Here is an 18,593-nt window from a genome sequence, read left to right as displayed (position 1 = left end):
CGAATATCAGACTTGATAATAATAATATTATTATTATTATCTAGGCTCTATTATAATTAAAGCAAGTAAAATAAATAAATAACATAATAATACAATTATATTACCATTTATTTTACTTTGGTGTTCGAAGTCAACTTGTCAAAATGAAACTAATTGTTTTAAAATATTATTTGGAAAAAAATCTCACGTTAGTGTAAAAAGTAGGGTTGTTACATCATATTTTTTCAGCTGAATATCACAGTCGGCTAAAGTCTCAAGTAACTTGTTCAGTTCTTGGCCAGCATTGTGAATTTCAGAAAGGTGGGAGGAGACGTCCTCAATAAATGAGCTAAGAGCTAAATGCATGTCAGAAGAAATACGTTGATTGAGAAAAGCAAGCGCATCAGTAAGTCGACCCTTTGGGACAATATCGTCGTTGATATCCTCAATGGAATGTTTTAAGCAATCAAGAATAATGTTGATTCTGTCAAGCTTGAGGATCTAGACCCATGGGCACAGGGGAATCAATTTCTTCTATAATCTCTTCTTTTTTGGTCGACGCTGCCTGAGTTGACTTCTCAGCTTGAACGATAACAATGCTCAACTTTAGACCAGAAGACAATACCATAGTTCCTTCAGAGGAATAAACTTGTCAAGTTTCAGATAGGATATTTTCCAAGTCAAAGTCGATGTCATCAGAATTCAAATCTCTAGCTTCTAGAGAAGGAACATTAAAAGGTGGCTCCTTGTCTTGATCGACGAATTTCTATATCGACAGTGCGAGTATAGTGTCTTCGTCGACGAATTTCTATGTCGACAATTTAAAAATTTCTGTGTCAAACATCCAGGAACAATAGTGGTAGCTACAACGATTGACCCTGATTCATATGCAGGCCCAGATTCTTGGTGAGATCCCGCATCACTAGGAAGTGGCATATAGTGAATCTGAAAAGGGCAAAAATATAAGGATAAAGTGACAGTTGAAAGGAACTTAATTGAAAATCTAAACAAAAGAAGTACCAGTGGAGAAGAGGTTGTAATATGAGATGTTGTTAATAATGGATTCTGAGTCAAAGTCAAAATAGGAGTAGACGGACTAACAGTCTAAGTAGTTTAAATAGGCTGAAGGAATTCTGTTTCAGCATGAACTGGCTGATCCACTTCTTGATAAGAAAGATCGTTGATATTAGCAACTTGAGAGGAAGTCCCTTTCTGGGATTGCTTCGACTGAAATATATTCGAAAAATAAAAAAAATTCAAATACAAGGTGGAAACAGTTGAGACAAACATCATTAAGTATATACCTTTGAGGTTGCAGGTCGGACCTTTTAAAGCTTTGATAGTCCAGCTCTCATCAAAATATCAATAGGACCACGCTTCTTTGAGGTGAGGGTTGTACCACACAACCTTCCTTTACTTTGACCTTTCCCTTGTTTAGTCTTTGTCTTAGGGGTTGTGCCTTTGTTAGTATCTGGTATGCGAAATTGTTACTCAGGTTGTGAATTGTTGTTCGAAATTGATTCCCTGGCAATGGCACCAAAAACGGATGCACAGAACCATGGTCTAAACATATCTTCACAACTTCGCATAACTAACCAGCAAGTGCACTGGGTCGTCCAAGTAATACCTTACGTGAGTAAGGGTCGAATCCCACGGAGATTGTTGGTATGAAGCAAGCTATGGTCACCTTGTAAATCTCAGTCAGGCGGATATAAAATAGTTAAGTAGTTTTCGAAAATAAATAATAAACTAAGGATAGAAATACTTATGTAAATTATTGATGAGAATTTCAGATAGGCGTAGAGAGATGCATTCGTTCATCTGAACCTCCGTTTTCCTGCTGTCTTCATCCAATCAGTGTTACTCCTTTCTATGGCTGGCTTTATGCAAGGGCATCACCGTTGTCAGTGGCTACATCCCCTCCTCTTGTGAAAATGGTCCAAGATGCCCTGTCACGGCACGGCTAATCATCTGAGGTTCCCGATCATGCTGGAATAGGATTTACTATCCTTTTGCGTCTGTCACTACGCTCAGCACTCGCGAGTTTGAAGCTCGTTACAGTCATTCAATCATTGAATCCTACTCGGAATACCACAGACAAGGTTTAGACTTTCCGGATTCTCTTGAATGCCGCCATCATTCTAGCTTACACCACGAAGATTCCGATTAAGAGATCTAAGAGACACTCATTCAATCTAAGGTAGAACGAAGGTGGTTGTCAGGCACGCGTTCATAAGGAATGATGATGATTGTCACGTTCATCACATTCAGGTTGAAGTGCGAATGAATATCTTAGAAGCGAAATAAGATGAATTGAATAGAAAACAGTAGTACTTTGCATTAATCTTTGAGGAACAGCAGAGCTCCACACCTTAATCTATGGAGTGTAGAAACTCTACCGTTGAAAATATATAAGTGATAATGGAGTTCATTGGTCTCGGCCCCAGAGGGGAACCGGAGTAACCAAGACTGCGAATACAATGATAAAAAGTTCTATTTATAATAAACTAGTCACTAGGGTTTACAGAAGTAAGTAATTGATGCATAAATCCACTTCCGGGGCCCACTTGGTGTGTGCTTGGGCTGAGCTTGAATGTTACACGTGCAGAGGCTCTTTCTGGAGTTGAACGCCAGGTTGTAACGTATTTCTGGCGTTCAACTCTGGTTTGTGACTTGTTTCTGGCGTTTAACTCCAGACAACAGCGTAGAACTGGCGTTCAACGCCCTTTTACGTCATCTAAACTCGGCCAAAGTATAGACTATTATACATTTCTGGAAAGCCCTGGATGTCTAATTTCCAACGCAATTGGAAGCGCGCCTTTTTGAGTTCTGTAGCTCCAGAAACTCCACTTTTAGTGCAGGGAGGTCAGAATCCAACAGCATCAGCAGTCCTTCTTCAACCTCTGAATCTGATTTTTGCTCAAGTCCTTCAATTTCAGCCAGAAAATACCTGAAATCACAGAAAAACACACAAACTCATAGTAAAGTCCAGAAATGTAAATTTAACATAAAAACTAATGAAAACATCCCTAAAAGTAACTAGATCCTACTAAAAACATACTAAAAACAATGCCAAAAAGCGTATAAATTATCCGCTCATCACAACACCAAACTTAAATTGTTGCTTGTCTCCAAGCAACTGAAAATAAAATAGGATAAAAAGAAGGGAATATACTATAAATTTCAAACTATCAATGAAACATAGCTTCAATCATATGAGCGGGACTTATAGCTTTTTGGCTCTTGAATAGTTTTGGCATCTCACTTTATCCATTGAGGTTCAGAATGATTGGCATCTATAGGAACTCAGAGTTCAGATAGTGTTATTGACTCTCCTAGTTCAGTATGATGATTCTTGAACACAACTTGTTTATGAGTCTTGGCCGTGGCCCTAAGCACTTTGTTTTCCAGTATTACCACCGGATACATAAATGCCACAGACACATAACTGGGTGAACCTTTTCAGATTGTGGCTCAGCTTTGCTAAAGTCCCCAATTAGAGGTGTCCATAGTTCTTAAGCACACTCTTTTTTTGCTTTGGACCTTGACTTTAACCGCTCAGTCTCAAGTTTTCACTTGACACCTACACGCCACAAGCACATGGTTAGGGACAGCTTGGTTTAGCCGCTTAGGCCAGGATTTTATTCCTTTAGGCCCTCCTATCCACTGATGCTCAAAGCCTTGGGATCCTTTTTATTTGCCCTTGCCTTTTGGTTTTAAGGGTTATTGGCTTTTTGCTCTTGCCTCTTGGTTTTAAGAGCTTTTGGCTTTTTCTGCTTGCTTTTTCTTTCTAATTTTTTTCGCCTATTTTTTTTCTGCAAGCTTTGTTCTTTGCTACTTTTTCTTGCTTCAAGAATCATTTTTATGATTTTTCAGATTATCAAATAACATGTCTCCTAGTCATCATTCTTTCAAGAGCCAACATATTTAACATTCTTAAACAACAACTTCAAAAGATATATGCACTGTTCAAGCATTCATTCAGAAAACAAGAAGCATTGTCACCACATCAATATAATTAAACTAAGTTCAAGGATAAATTCAAAACTCATGTACTTCTTGTTCTTTTGAATTAAAACATTTTTCATTTAAGAGAGGTGATGGATTCATAGGACATTCATAACTTTAAGACAAAGTTACTAACTACTAGTGATCATGTAATGATGACACAAATATAGATAAGCACTTAACACAGAGAAAACGAAAAACAGAGAAAGTAAGAACAAGGAATGAGTCCACCTTAGTGATGGTGGCGTTTCCTTCTTGAGGAACCAATGATGTCCTTGAGCTCTTCTATGTCTCTTCCTTGTCTTTGTTGCTCCTCCTTCATTGCTTTTTGATCTTCTCTAATTTCATGAAGGATGATGGAGTGCTCTTGATGTTCCACCCTTAATTGTCCCATGTTGGAACTTAGTTCTCCTAGGGAGGTGTTGATTTGCTCCCAATAGTTTTGTGGAGGAAAATGCATTTGAGGCATCTCCGGGATCTCATGGTGATGAGCTTCATGCGCCTCTTGAGCTCCATGAATGGGCTCTCTTGCTTGCTCCATCTTTTTCTTAGTGATGGGCTTGTCCTCTTTAATGAGGATATCTCCCTCTATGTCAATCCCAGCCGAATTGTATAGGTGGCAAATGAGGTGAGGAAAGGCTAACCTTGCCATAGTGGAGGACTTGTCAGCCACCTTGTAGAGTTCTTGAGGTATAATCTCATGAACTTCCACCTCTTCTCCAATCATGATGCTATGGATCATGATGGCCCGGTCTATAGTAACTTCAGACCGGTTGCTAGTGGGAATGATTGAGCATTGAATGAACTCCAACCATCCTCTAGCTACAGGCTTAAGGTCCAGTCTTCTTAGTTGAACCGGTTTGCCTTTTGAGTCAATCTTCCATTGAGCTCCTTCTATACATATGTCCATGAGGACTTGGTCCAACCTTTGATCAAAGTTGACTCTCCTTGTGTAGGGGCGTGCGTTCTCTTCCATGTTTGGCAAGTTGAACGCCAACCTCACATTTTCCGGACTAAAATCTAAGTATTTCCCCCGAACCATGGTGAGATAATTCTTTGGGTTCGGGTTCTTACTTTGATCATGGTTCCTAGTGATCCATGTATTAGCATAGAACTCTTGAACCATTAGGATGCCGACTTGTTGGATGGGGTTTGTTAGAACTTCCCAACCTCTTCTTTGAATTTCATGTCGGATCTCCGGATACTCATTTCTTTTGAGTTTGAAAGGGAACTCGGGGATCACCTTCTTCTTGGCCACAACATCATAGAAGTGGTCTTGATGGGCTTTGGAGATGAACCTTTCCATCTCCCATGACTCGGAGGTGGAAGCTTTTGTCTTCCCTTTCCCTTTTCTAGAGGATTCTCCGGTCTTAGGTGCCATCAATGGTAATAGAAAAACAAAAAGCTTATGTTTTTACCACACCAAACTTAGAATTTTGCTCGCCCTCGAGCAAGAGAGGAAAGAAAAGATGAAGAAGAAGAAGAAAAAAATATGGAGAGGAGGGGGAAGGTGTGTTTCGGCCAAGAAGAGAAAAGAGGGTTGTGTTGTGTGAAAATGAGAAAGAATGGAGGGTTATATATAGGGAAGGGAGGGGGGTAAGTTCGGCCATTTAGGGTGGGTTTGGGTGGGAAATTGGTTTTGAATTTTGAAGGTAGGTGGAGTTTATGAGGTAGGTTTATAGGGAAGAGTGGATGGATGTGAGTGGTGAAGAGGTGATGGGGAAGAGAGATTGAGGTGATTGGTGAAGGGTTTTGGGGAAGAGTGTTTATGGGATTGTGTGAAAGAGGGGTGAGAAGAAGTGAGTGGAGGTAGGTGGGGATCCTGTGGGGTCCACAGATCCTGAGGTGATCCTGTGGGTCCACAGATCCTGAGGTGTTCAAGGATTTACAACCTTGCACCAAATTGGGCATGCCAAATGCCCTTGCACACAACTCTGGGCATTCAGCGCCAGATTGGTGCTTGTTCTGGGCATTGAACGCCCATTTGTAGCCTATTTCTGGTGTTGAACGCCAGAACCATGCTTGTTCTGGGCGTTCAGCGCCAGCTCTCCTCCAGGGTGCATTTCTGGTGTTCAAACGCCCAGATGCTGCCCATTTCTGACGTTCAGCGCCAGAACCAGAACCATGCTCTGTTCTGGTGTTGAACGCCCAAAACATGCTTCTTACTGGCGTTTAAACGCCAGTAAGGTCTATTTTTCTTCTGCTGTTTTTGATTCCATTTTCAATTTTTATATTTATTTTGTGACTCCACATGATCATGAACCTAATAAAACATGAAAAACAGAAATAAAATTAGATAATTAAACATTGGGTTGCCTCCCAACAAGCGCTTCTTTAATGTCAATAGCTTGACAGTGGGCTCTCATGGAGCCTCACAGATGTGCAGAGCTTTGTTGAAACCTCCCAACACCAAACTTAGAGTTTGGATATGGGGGTTTGTCACCAAACTTAGAGTTTGGTTGTGGCCTCCCAACACCAAACTTAGAGTTTGACTGTGGGGGCTTTGGTTGACTCTGCTTTGAGAGAAGCTTTTTCTGCTTCCTCTCCATGGATGCAGAGAGAGATCCTTGAGTTGTAAACACAAGGTTGTCCTTATTTAATTGAAGGATCAATTCTCCTCTGTCCACATCAATCACAGCTCTTGCTGTGCCTAGGAAAGGTCTTCCTAGGATGATGGATTCATCCTCTTCCTTTCCAGTATCCAGGACTATGAAATCAGCAGGGATGTAAAGGCCTTCAACCTTTACTAACACGTCCTCTACTTGTCCATAAGCCTGTTTTCTTGAATTGTATGCCATCTCTAATGAGATTTTAGCAGCTTGCACCCCATAGATTCCCAGTTTCTCTATTACAGAGAGGGGCATGAGGTTTATCCCTGAACCAAGGTCACACAGAGCCTTGAAGATCATGGTGCCTATGGTACAAGGTATTATGAACTTTCCAGGATCCTGTCTCTTCAGAGGCAATGTCAGTTGATCCAGATCACTTAGTTCATTGGTGAACAAGGGAGGTTCATCTTCCCAGGTCTCAATACCAAATAATTTGGCATTTAGCTTCATGATTGCACCAAGGAACTTGGCAGCTTGCTCTTCAGTAACATCTTCATTCTCTTCAGAAGAGAAATACTCATCAAAGCTCATGAATGGCATAAGGAGGTTCAATGGAATCTCTATGGTCTCTAGATGAGCCTCAGAGTCCTTTGGTTCCTCAGAGGGAAGCTCCTTATTGATCACTGGACGTCCCAGGAGGTCTTCCTCCTTGGGATTCACGTCCTCTCCTTCCCTTATAGGTTCGGCCATGGTGCTTATGTCAATGGCCTTGCACTCTCCTTTTGGATTCTCTTATGTGTTGCTTGGGAGAGTACTAGGAGGGATTTCAGTGATCCTTTTATTCAGCTGGCCCACTTGTGCTTCCAAATTTCTAATGGAAGACCTTGTTTCATTCATGAAACTTGCAGTGGCCTTGGATAGATCAGAGACTAAGTTTGCTAAATTAGAGGTACTTTATTCAGAGTTCTCTGTCTGTTGCTGAGTGGATGATGGAAAAGGCTTGCTATTACTAAACCTGTTTCTTCCACCATTATTAAAGCCTTGTTGAGGCCTTTGATCCTTCCATGAGAGATTTGGATGATTTCTCCATGATGGATTATAGGTGTTTCCATATGGTTCACCCATGTAATTTACCTCTGCTATTGCAGGGTTCTCAGGATCATAAGCTTCTTCTTCATAAGAAGCCTCTTGAGTACTGTTGGATGCAGCTTGCATTCCATTCAGACTCTGAGAAATCACATTGACTTGCTGAGTCAATATTTTGTTCTGAGCCAATATGGCATTCAGAGTATCAACTTCAAGAACTCCCTTCTTCATAGGCGTCCCATTACTCACATGGTTCCTCTCAGAAGTGTACATGAACTGGTTATTAGCAACCATGTCAATGAGTTCTTGAGCTTCTGCAGGCGTTTTCTTTAGGTGAATGGATCCACCTACAGAAGTATCCAATGACATCTTTGATAGCTCAGATAAACCATCATAGAATATATCCAGGATGGTCCATTCTGAAAGCATGTCAGAAGGACACTTTTTGGTCAGCTGCTTGTATCTTTCCCAAGCTTCATAGAGGGATTCACCTTCTTTCTGTCTGAAGGTTTGAACATCAGCTCTAAGCTTGCTCAGCTTTTGAGGAGGAAAGAACTTGGCTAAGAAAGTCGTGACCAGCTTATCCCAAGAGTTCAGGCTGTCTTTGGGTTGAGAGTCCAACCATATTCTAGCTCTGTCTCTTACAGCAAAAGGGAAAAGCATGAGCCTGTAGACTTCAGGATCTACTCCATTAGTCTTAACAGTATCACAGATCTACAAGAATTCAGTTAAGAACTGAAAAGGATCTTCAGATGGAAGTCCATGAAACTTGCAGTTCTGCTGCATCAGAGAAACTAGCTGAGGTTTCAGCTCAAAATTGTTTGCTCCAATGGCAGGAATGGAGATGCTTCTTCCATGTAAATTGGAATTTGGTGCAGTAAAGTCACCAAGCATCCTCCTTGCATTATTATTATTTTCGGCTGCCATCTCCTCTTCTTGTTCGAAAATTTCTGAAAGGTTATCTCTGGATTGTTGTAATTTAGCTTCTCTTAGTTTCCTCTTCAGAGTCCTTTCAGGTTCTGGATCTGCTTCAACAAGAATATTCTTGTCCTTGCTCCTGCTCATATGACAAAGAAGAGAGCACATAAAAAATAATAATAATAATAATAATAGGGATCCTTTATACCACAGTATAGAGGTCCTTGTGTGAGTAGAAGAAAAGAAAAAAAGAAAAACTGAACTCAGAGAGAGAGAGAGGGTTCGGATTTTTGGGGAGTGAGGGAGAGATGTTAGTAGATGAATAAATAAAATAGAAGGAGATGAGAGAGAAGGAGAATTTTCGAAAATTATTTTTGAAAAAGAGTTAGTGATTTTCGAAATTAGTTTTTGAAAAAGGTTAGTAATTTCTGAAAATTCAAAAATAAAATAAAATAAAATAATTAGTTAATTAAAAAGAAATTTTTGAAAAAGAAGGAAGATACTTTCGAAAATTAGAGAGAGGGAGTTAGTTAGGTAGTTTTGAAAAAGATAAGAAACAAACAAAAAGTTAGTTGAAACAAATTTTGAAAAGATAAGAAGTTAGGAAGTTAGAAAAGATATTTTGAAATCAAATTTTTTGAAAAAGATAAGATAAGAAGATATTTTTGAAAAGATATGATTGAAATTAGTTTTTGAAAAAGGTTTGATTTTTAAAATCACAATTAATGACTTGATTCACAAGAAATCACAAGATATGATTCTAGAACTCAAAGTTTGAATCTTTCTTAACAAGCAAGTAACAAACTTGAAATTTTTGAATCAAAACATTAATTGTTATTGTTATTTCGAAAATTATGATGTAAAATTAAGAAAAATATTTTTGAAAAATATTTTTGGAATTTTCGAAAATAACTAAGAAATTTGAAAAAGATTTGATTTTTGAAAAAGATTTTGAAAAAGATAAGATTTTTTTTAAAATTGAAAATTTGATTTGACTCATAAAAACAACTAGATTTTAAAAATTTTTGAAAAAGTCAAATCTAATTTTCGAAATTTTAAGAGAGAAAAAGGGAAAGATATTTTTTGATTTTTTGAATTTTTATGATGAGAGAGAAAAACAAGAAAAATGATGCAATGCATGAAAGTTATGGATCAAAACAATGAATGCATGCAAGAATGCTATGAATGTCAAGATGAACACCAAGAACACTATGAAGATCATGATGAACATCAAGAACACATTTTTGAAAAAAAAAATTTTAATGCAAGGAAAATATGCAAGACACCAAACTTAGAAATCTTTATTGCTTAGACACTAAGATTTCAAGAATGCATATGAAAAATAAGAAAAGACACAAAACATGCAAATGCAAAGATCAAACAAGAAGACTTACCAAGAACAACTTGAAGATCATGAAGAACACTATGAATGCATGAATTTTCGAAAAAATGCAAGATGCACATGCAATTGACACCAAACTTATAACATGACTCAAGACTCAAACAAGAAACATGAAAATATTTTTTATTTTTATGATTTTCTAATTTTTTTGGATTTTTATTTTATATTTTTCGAAAATTATTTAGAAAAGAGAAAAATAAGGATTCCAAAATTTTTAATATGAATTCCAGGAATCTTATACTTTTTAGTCTAAAGCTCCAATCAAAAGGGTCAGGCATGGCTTAATAGCCAGCCAAGCTTTAGTATGTAACTCAGACATGACACGCCTGACATACCCTATCCAGAAGAATTGGGCATGGCTCTATTGAGGTGATTAGTTGAAGACCAATCCCAAAGCAGTTTGGGTATGGCTTTACAGCCAGATAGGATTCAACATGTTTCATGAAACACTAGAATTCATTCTTAAAAATTTTGAAGAAAAATATATTTTTGAAAACATTTTTATTTTATTTTATTTTATTTTATTTTTTTGAAAAAGAGATGAAAAATTTTTTGAAAGATTTTTGAAAAATTTTTGAAAATTAAAATAAGAAGAAAATTACCTAATCTGAGCAACAAGATGAACCGTCAGTTGTCCAAACTCGAACAATCCCCGGCAACGGCGCCAAAAACTTGGTATGCAAAATTGTTACTCAGGTTGTGAATTGTTGTTCGAAATTGATTCCCTGGCAATGGCACCAAAAACGGATGCACAGAACCATGGTCTAAACATATCTTCACAACTTCGCATAACTAACCAGCAAGTGCACTGGGTCGTCCAAGTAATACCTTACGTGAGTAAGGGTCGAATCCCACGGAGATTGTTGGTATGAAGCAAGCTATGGTCACCTTGTAAATCTCAGTCAGGCGGATATAAAATAGTTAAGTAGTTTTCGAAAATAAATAATAAACTAAGGATAGAAATACTTATGTAAATCATTGATGAGAATTTCAGATAGGCGTAGAGAGATGCATTCGTTCATCTGAACCTCCGTTTTCCTGCTGTCTTCATCCAATCAGTGTTACTCCTTTATATGGCTGGCTTTATGCAAGGGCATCACCGTTGTCAGTGGCTACATCCCCTCCTCTTGTGAAAATGGTCCAAGATGCCCTGTCACGGCACGGCTAATCATCTGAGGTTCCCGATCATGCTGGAATAGGATTTACTATCCTTTTGCGTCTGTCACTACGCTCAGCACTCGCGAGTTTGAAGCTCGTTACAGTCATTCAATCATTGAATCCTACTCGGAATACCACAGACAAGGTTTAGACTTTCCGGATTCTCTTGAATGCCGCCATCATTCTAGCTTACACCACGAAGATTCCGATTAAGAGATCTAAGAGACACTCATTCAATCTAAGGTAGAACGAAGGTGGTTGTCAGGCACGCGTTCATAAGGAATGATGATGATTGTCACGTTCATCACATTCAGGTTGAAGTGCGAATGAATATCTTAGAAGCGAAATAAGATGAATTGAATAGAAAACAGTAGTACTTTGCATTAATCTTTGAGGAACAGCAGAGCTCCACACCTTAATCTATGGAGTGTAGAAACTCTACCGTTGAAAATACATAAGTGATAATGGAGTTCATTGGTCTCGGCCCCAGAGGGGAACCGGAGTAACCAAGACTGCGAATACAATGATAAAAAGTTCTATTTATAATAAACTAGTCACTAGGGTTTACAGAAGTAAGTAATTGATGCATAAATCCACTTCCGGGGCCCACTTGGTGTGTGCTTGGGCTGAGCTTGAATGTTACACGTGCAGAGGCTCTTTCTGGAGTTGAACGCCAGGTTGTAACGTATTTCTGGCGTTCAACTCTGGTTTGTGACTTGTTTCTGGCGTTTAACTCCAGACAGCAGCGTAGAACTGGCGTTCAACGCCCTTTTACGTCATCTAAACTCGGCCAAAGTATGGACTATTATACATTGCTGGAAAGCTCTGGATGTCTACTTTCCAACGCAATTGGAAGCGCGCCTTTTTGAGTTCTGTAGCTCCAAAAAATCCACTTTGAGTGTAGGGAGGTCAAAATCCAACAGCATCAGCAGTCCTTCTTCAACCTCTGAATCTGATTTTTGCTCAAGTCCTTCAATTTCAGCCAGAAAATACCTGAAATCACAGAAAAACACACAAACTCATAGTAAAGTCCAGAAATATGAATTTAACATAAAAACTAATGAAAATATCCCTAAAAGTAACTAGATCCTACTAAAAACATACTAAAAACAATGCTAATAAGCGTATAAATTATCCGCTCATCAGTATCCCAGTTTTTCTCAACTAGTTGTGGATCAGCAGCAACTTTAGTGATGGTTTTCTGTCAAGTAACTAAAGGAATCAAAAGTAAGATGAGTCGAGTATAAAAAATGATGCCTAAAGAAGTATTTGAAAAGAAATTAAAGATTTCTTCTATATGCTTACTTTTGGTTTTCTTCGTCGCTGTCTACACAGCATGGAAAACCATATTAGAAAGGGCTTGGTCGAGAGATGCACAATGAGTAGAAAAATACTTCGACCACCATTCATGAAAACCAAGAGTCGATAAGAAACAACGACTGATATTTAGATACTGGTATTGAGTTGAGATTCTTTGGTGGTTCATCTCTAGAATCGAGAGACAGAAGAGAAAGTAAGGCTTAGGCCAAGTCAAACTGTCAAGCTACATACTGGGAGAATAAACAACTAATTTCTTCTTAAGAGCCCAAGTCGACTCATGAGGTAATCTGACAGGGAGAATTTAAGTAGTACTCTATTCAAGGAATGACTCATTAAAACCCAGGGAACGTTATGTATTCTCATAAAAACGCGCGTTATTTTAAATGATGCGTAATTGTTCTTTCAAATTTTGAGAATTTGAAAAGGTTGCACGTGCCCAACATGAGGAATATTAAAACTTGTATTTTTGAACAAAATAAAAAGTTTTAAAGGGACAACTTGTTGGTACAAAAAAAAAGGATTTTCTCGACAAAAGGGCGTTTCGACTGCCAATGGTTTCAACTATAGAAGCAGTGTTTCGACTACAGAAGCAAAAACGAGCAAACTGAAGTTAAAGAAAGATGATACAAAAAAATTGAAGTCGAAAAGTAGTTATTGTCTTTCCTTGAGCATCAAGGTTTGCTACTCGATTTTCAAGCTGAATGGAGAACATGAGTGCGAAATTTGAGGACCAAGCTGAAGAAAACTGGGACTTGAAGACCAAGGAAGATGTGGGTGTCAAAACTTGGGGGACAAGATTCTTCATGGTCAAGGCAAGGTCATGGATGAGAAAAAGGAAAAAGTAAAATAGTGGACAACATGCTCCATGGCAAGTCTATTTCCATGGTTTATAAATAATAGAAACTCAGAAGAGATCTAGGACTTCTTCAAAAATACTAAATCATCACAAATAAACCTCTGCCAAAATTCTCAGTCCCAGCAATGCAATGGAAGACTATGGAGCACAAGTGCATGTGAGTGTTGGAAGTCCACTTTTATTTGCTTTTCTTTTATCTTCTTTTTTCTGTTTCTTTTCATTTATTTGTTTTCTTTTCATTATTTGCTTTACGTATTTTAGTTTTTAGTTCTGTTCTTCGAGCATTTTGCTTTCTTTCAATTGCAATTTTTAAGCTTCATCTGTTTTATTACAATTCTTTATTATTTGCCACAATTCAAGCATCTCATACGTTTCGACACAAACACTAAATAATTCCCAAGTCGGGCCTACTCTTTTTCAAAGGAGTCGTATTTGCTCCTCGATACTTGAAATCTTGATACAAGCTTGATTCGACACCCTGTCGAGAAACTTTGTTGAGGTTACCAGAAATCAAGTGAAACACATGCTAATTCGAATTTGCCTATTTAATTTACATGTAAATAGGTAAAATCGAATTATGTTATTTGATTTAAATAAATACGTTTAAAACTGGGTGTATAATTAATTCTAATTTAGAATATCTGTACAATTTTAAACTGCATTTATTTTATTAGTGAATTACTCTTTATTTTATGCATAGTGCCATTAAATGAATAATAATGTTTCTTCTAGTAACTAATAACTTGAAGTAAAAATTGGATAAAAAATTTTAATTTTTTATGATTTTTCAATACTATAAAAACTGTTTTCAAAAAGGGAAATAAGAGAGTGCGATTTCACTTTTTTTTATTGGTTGAGAAAAGAAATTTTAATTTTAATTTTTTATTTTTGTTAAAAAAATTTTATAGTCCGATTTATTGTTAAATGACACTATTTTTTATTTTAGAAAAAATCAGAGAGTCCGAATTCTTGTTTCCTTCATACTCAAGAAATATCCCCCTCTATTATCACACAATTGTATTTCACCAAGTATGCAGTCGTAGTAAAATTAATTTGCGGTAAAAATATGTAAACTTGGAAAGGACTAAACCCTAAGCACACTGGCCGGTGCAGCAACCAGATAGGTGATTATGTTGCAAGATTTGGTACAGTACAATGTACATATTAAAGTTAAAATAGAATAAAACAAATGCAGTGGTCTGTGGTTTGTAAGGACCACATTCAAACAATTCTCTATGAAAAACGTTGTTATGAAGCTTTTTTTATTCAAAATACCATATGGTATATATGATGTTGAAGATGTTATCAATTACATTAATGTAGGGTAAAGTGTTAAACTCGACATAAGAAACGCAAGAAAAACGAGTTTCACAAAACGTGAAGGCCTTGGCGTGTCCATAGACCATAGTAGCCACTTACTATATGATTGCTTAATTTATATAAACCAATGTAGTACTAGTACTTTGATATAGCTTTGTGTTACCTCCATTCATTTTTTTTTTAAATATTTCAATCAATTTTTAAGACCGAACCAACAAACACCGTCAATTGGAAACACGTTAGACTTAGCAAGCTCCAAACCCTCGCTTTCAACGAACAACAATAACATAGTAATAGTAGCTTCCAATTCACACGCATCTTCTTCCTTTTCTCAAATTCCCAATTCCCACCACCATTTTCCCCTTCCTTTTATTTATATTTGGCTTCTTATTTATTCCCCAAAACGCCCATTGGTTCCTCTCTCACACTTATCTCTTTCCTCAATTCTCATCCACCAATAATCCAATCCCAACAAAGAAAACATCTCAAATAACAACAACAACAACAACAAAGAAGAAGATAATAACACACATAAACCACCGCCATTGGTAACGTTTTTACCATCATGCCTCGCCAACACGACGGCGTCGTTGTTGGATGAAAATTGAAACCCAAGACAAGACAACACAACCTCTCTTCTTCTTCTTCTTCTTCTTCTTCTTCTGCTCTTATTTGAACCCTTCATGTCTTAATCACTTTTTTCTTCCAACAACCACCACTACCCCTTAACCTTCATCCTAATCTTTCTCTAATTTTTCGCCAAAGTTGCTTGCTTTTCTGTTTACCGTGTCTGAATTTGTTATACCTTCACCTAAAATCTTCTACAGCTCCTTCTTGTTGCAAACCCCTTTAACCTATCAATAAAAAAAAGGAGGGTATTTCTATCTTTCTTTTTGTTGAATTTTGAAGAAAGAATTGTTTGTTATTGTTGCCATGGCTTTGTCACAATATGTTCATGATATGTTGGAGAACCCTGCAATCTTGGGTGTATGCATAGGTGTAGCAATGTTTCTTGGTCCAATATGGGTAGCATTTCTTTTTGGTGTTCTAATTGGATGGGTATGGAAACCCAATTGGGCGAGCCTAGCGAAAGGAAAATTTATTGGCTCGTCTTCATCATCATCTTCTTCTTCACCTTCCAAGTCTATTTTGTCACCTTTGAAGGCCTATGCTTCTTCTCCAAGCCTTACTTCTATTAAAATGCAGGCTCCAAATCCAGAATCATTAGCTGTTAATAAATCTATGCTTGTGAAAGGGATGGATAAGAAAGGCTCTTCTTCATTGCCAATGAAAATTGATAACACTAGCAGGTATGCTGCATTCATCCGCTCGTTGAATATATTATTTGAAATCGTTTACGTTATTGGAATAGAAACGTTATTCATAACAGGGACAAGAAAATTCAGATGTTGACTTAGATTGTTTTGAAGTTATTTTATGTGACAACTTTGAAGATTGAATCTTCGGTTTTTCTTGGTTGTGTGTGTCAAACCTTTGTCTAAAAACCCGTTAAACTCTGGTGATAAAACGTGGCTTAATTAGTAGTTTTGCGGAGTACTCTTCTTGAAAGAAAGAATTGTAACGAAATATTTAAGCCACTTAATTCTGCATAATCTAACTATAAAAAAGGAGAGCCCGGTGCACAAGCATCCCGCGTTAACACGGGTCCAGGGAAGGACCGGACCCAATGGTGAAATGTGTGAAGCCTGACCAGATAATTACATCAGGATATGTTAGTTTGGTGGGATAATCATCGACTTATCAATTGTTTTATTTGTTTATTTTTTTGTAGTCTTTTTGCCGCATGTATTTGTGTGTGTCTTTTTTGGTTCAAGGATTAACATACTTGTGACATTACTATGCAGTGCCTTAAATTCTAGTGGAGAAACATCTAATGCTGTTACTATGGAGGATTTACATCACCTGTGGCAGCTCGTGGAGGAGAAAGATGGGGGTCTCCCCTGGATGATGATGATGGATCGCTCTACTCCGAACATGGATTACCAAGCATGGCGCAGAGAACCAAAGGTATTTCACTTATTCTGCTAATTTGTTGAGGTTTATTAGTTAGTTCCACTTCAATTTGTGTATTGGATTTGACCTGCTCTTATGTGATTGACGATTTGTGTCGATATTTATTTATAAGGTCTTGCGTCACTTGCAATTTATCAGTTTGGTTTACTGATTTTCGACTTGGTTTGGTAGGATGGTCCTCCCGAATACAGAAGTAGAACTGTGTTTGAAGATGCTACTCCTGAAATTGTAAGGGATTTATTCTGGGATGATGAGTTTCGGCCCAGATGGGATGACATGCTTGCAAAGTCAACAATGATACAAGAGTGTCCCACTACTGGAACCATCAAAGTGCAGTGGATACGGAAGGTGCAAATTCTTCAAAGCTGGTTTATGTATTCAAGTTAACTTTTATAATTGATTATGTGTGCTGATTATCGAAAAAAACAATGCTGTGCAGTTCCCATTTTTCTGCAAAGACAGAGAATACATTATTGGTCGACGAATATTTGAATCTGGAGGATCATACTATTGCGTGACAAAGGTATGCGAAGAAGATTCGATGATACTTCGGTCATTTGCATATTGCTTGATTCGGATGATGGTTCTAATTTCTCTGTTCCTTTGCTGTTATGTTTTCCTGTACAGGGAATAGATTGTCCTTCGATTCCAAGACAAGATAAACCAAGGCGAGTCGACACATACTACTCAAGTTGGTGTATTCGGGCAGGTACATATCGATTATTTTGAAACTTGTTGCATTAGATTGATTAACTTGAATGTTAGATTTGTTTGGAGTTAGGATTAAAATTTTGTTTTTAATATCAGTGGAATCAAAGAGAGCCAAGGGCAAGCTAAGTTCCTGTGAAGTTATCCTCTTCCATCATGAAGAAATGGGGATTCCATGGGAAATTGCAAAAATCGGAGTAAAGAAAGGAATGTGGGGAACAGTTCAGAAGATCGAGCCAGGTTTGCGTGCGTACCAACATGCAAGAGCCTCTGGAACCTCGCTTTCTCGGCATGCTTTCTTGGCCGGGGTCAACACCAAAGTCCCTCCAGAATACTTGGAGAACATTGGATCCGCTGAGAATCGATCTGAGATCGACGAAAATGCGACGTCTTCCGAGAAACCGAAGGGTATGAACATACCAAAGATATTAGTCATAGGGGGTGCTATTGCTCTTGCTTGTAGTATTGATAGGGGATTGGTGGCAAAGTATGCCATATTTGGTGTTGCAAGAAGATTTGCCAATATAGGTAGAAGATGATGATAGGTGTAATCCAGTATATAGAAGAAGCAATTGAAGGAGTTCTATTAGAACCTTTAGATTTTATTGTTGTAGGCAAAATCATTATGAAAAAAAAAAAATAATGTCGATTGAAAAATAATATAATTTACCATCGGCTAGTGTTGAGGGGTTGTCATTGAAGTTTTTTCTGATTTGGACCGTGAAAAAATTATTGGTCCAGACTACAGAGTATGATGGTTGTATAAACTCAGCTACATCATAAAATTTCGCTCTTTTTCTCAAATTTCTCGGTTAATTAAGTCTTTTGTAGCATGCTATGTTGTTACGTTTAAGAATTAAGAATGGTTGGCAGTGGAAATATCTTGAATGATTTGAAATAAATTGAGACATTATTTGAAAGAACAAATATGAAGTCTTCTACTATTTTATTTCTCTCATAAAATCAGTTAAGTTGGACATATTTCAGAGAATTTAATTCATAACAAATGTTTCAAAACAATGCAAACCATCAAACTGTAGTGCCACACTTGGTTTCCGAATGGGCTTGGTTTCTTCTTCCACTACTCTTGTAGATATTGTTTCTTGATTAGATGGCGAAATCCCTCTTGCAAGTTCCTGCATTCATAGAAACCTTGATGTTACTTTTTGGAATTATATAACTGTTGGTAGTGGTGGAGCTTATAGTAGACAATGGGCCCCAACGTTTTATAAAACAATTAGTAGTACTTCTATAA

The 18,593-nt window shown here is 37.6% G+C and overlaps 1 protein-coding gene and 1 non-coding gene across 2 annotated transcripts; both read left to right on the top strand.

Moving 5' to 3' along the window:
- The first annotated feature begins 8,045 nt into the window (after positions 1–8,045).
- Positions 8,046–8,153, top strand: LOC112787686 (small nucleolar RNA R71). Its single transcript, XR_003195085.1, has one exon. It is a non-coding gene; the product is annotated as a small nucleolar RNA R71 (small nucleolar RNA).
- A 6,551-nt stretch (positions 8,154–14,704) lies between these two features.
- LOC112782483 (uncharacterized) lies at positions 14,705–18,142 on the top strand. The gene is made up of 6 exons (XM_025824880.3): positions 14,705–15,906; positions 16,462–16,624; positions 16,802–16,978; positions 17,070–17,153; positions 17,258–17,339; positions 17,438–18,142. Exons 1-6 carry the CDS (start codon positions 15,530–15,532, stop codon positions 17,875–17,877), a joined length of 1,323 nt encoding a protein of 440 aa, XP_025680665.1. The 5' UTR covers positions 14,705–15,529; the 3' UTR covers positions 17,878–18,142.
- The last annotated feature ends 451 nt before the right edge of the window (positions 18,143–18,593 follow it).

This window comes from Arachis hypogaea, chromosome 20, assembly GCF_003086295.3.
Source record: "Arachis hypogaea cultivar Tifrunner chromosome 20, arahy.Tifrunner.gnm2.J5K5, whole genome shotgun sequence".
NCBI lineage: Eukaryota > Viridiplantae > Streptophyta > Magnoliopsida > Fabales > Fabaceae > Arachis > Arachis hypogaea.
Note: the sequence above shows the minus strand (reverse complement) of the source record. Positions and strands in the feature narration are given on the sequence as shown.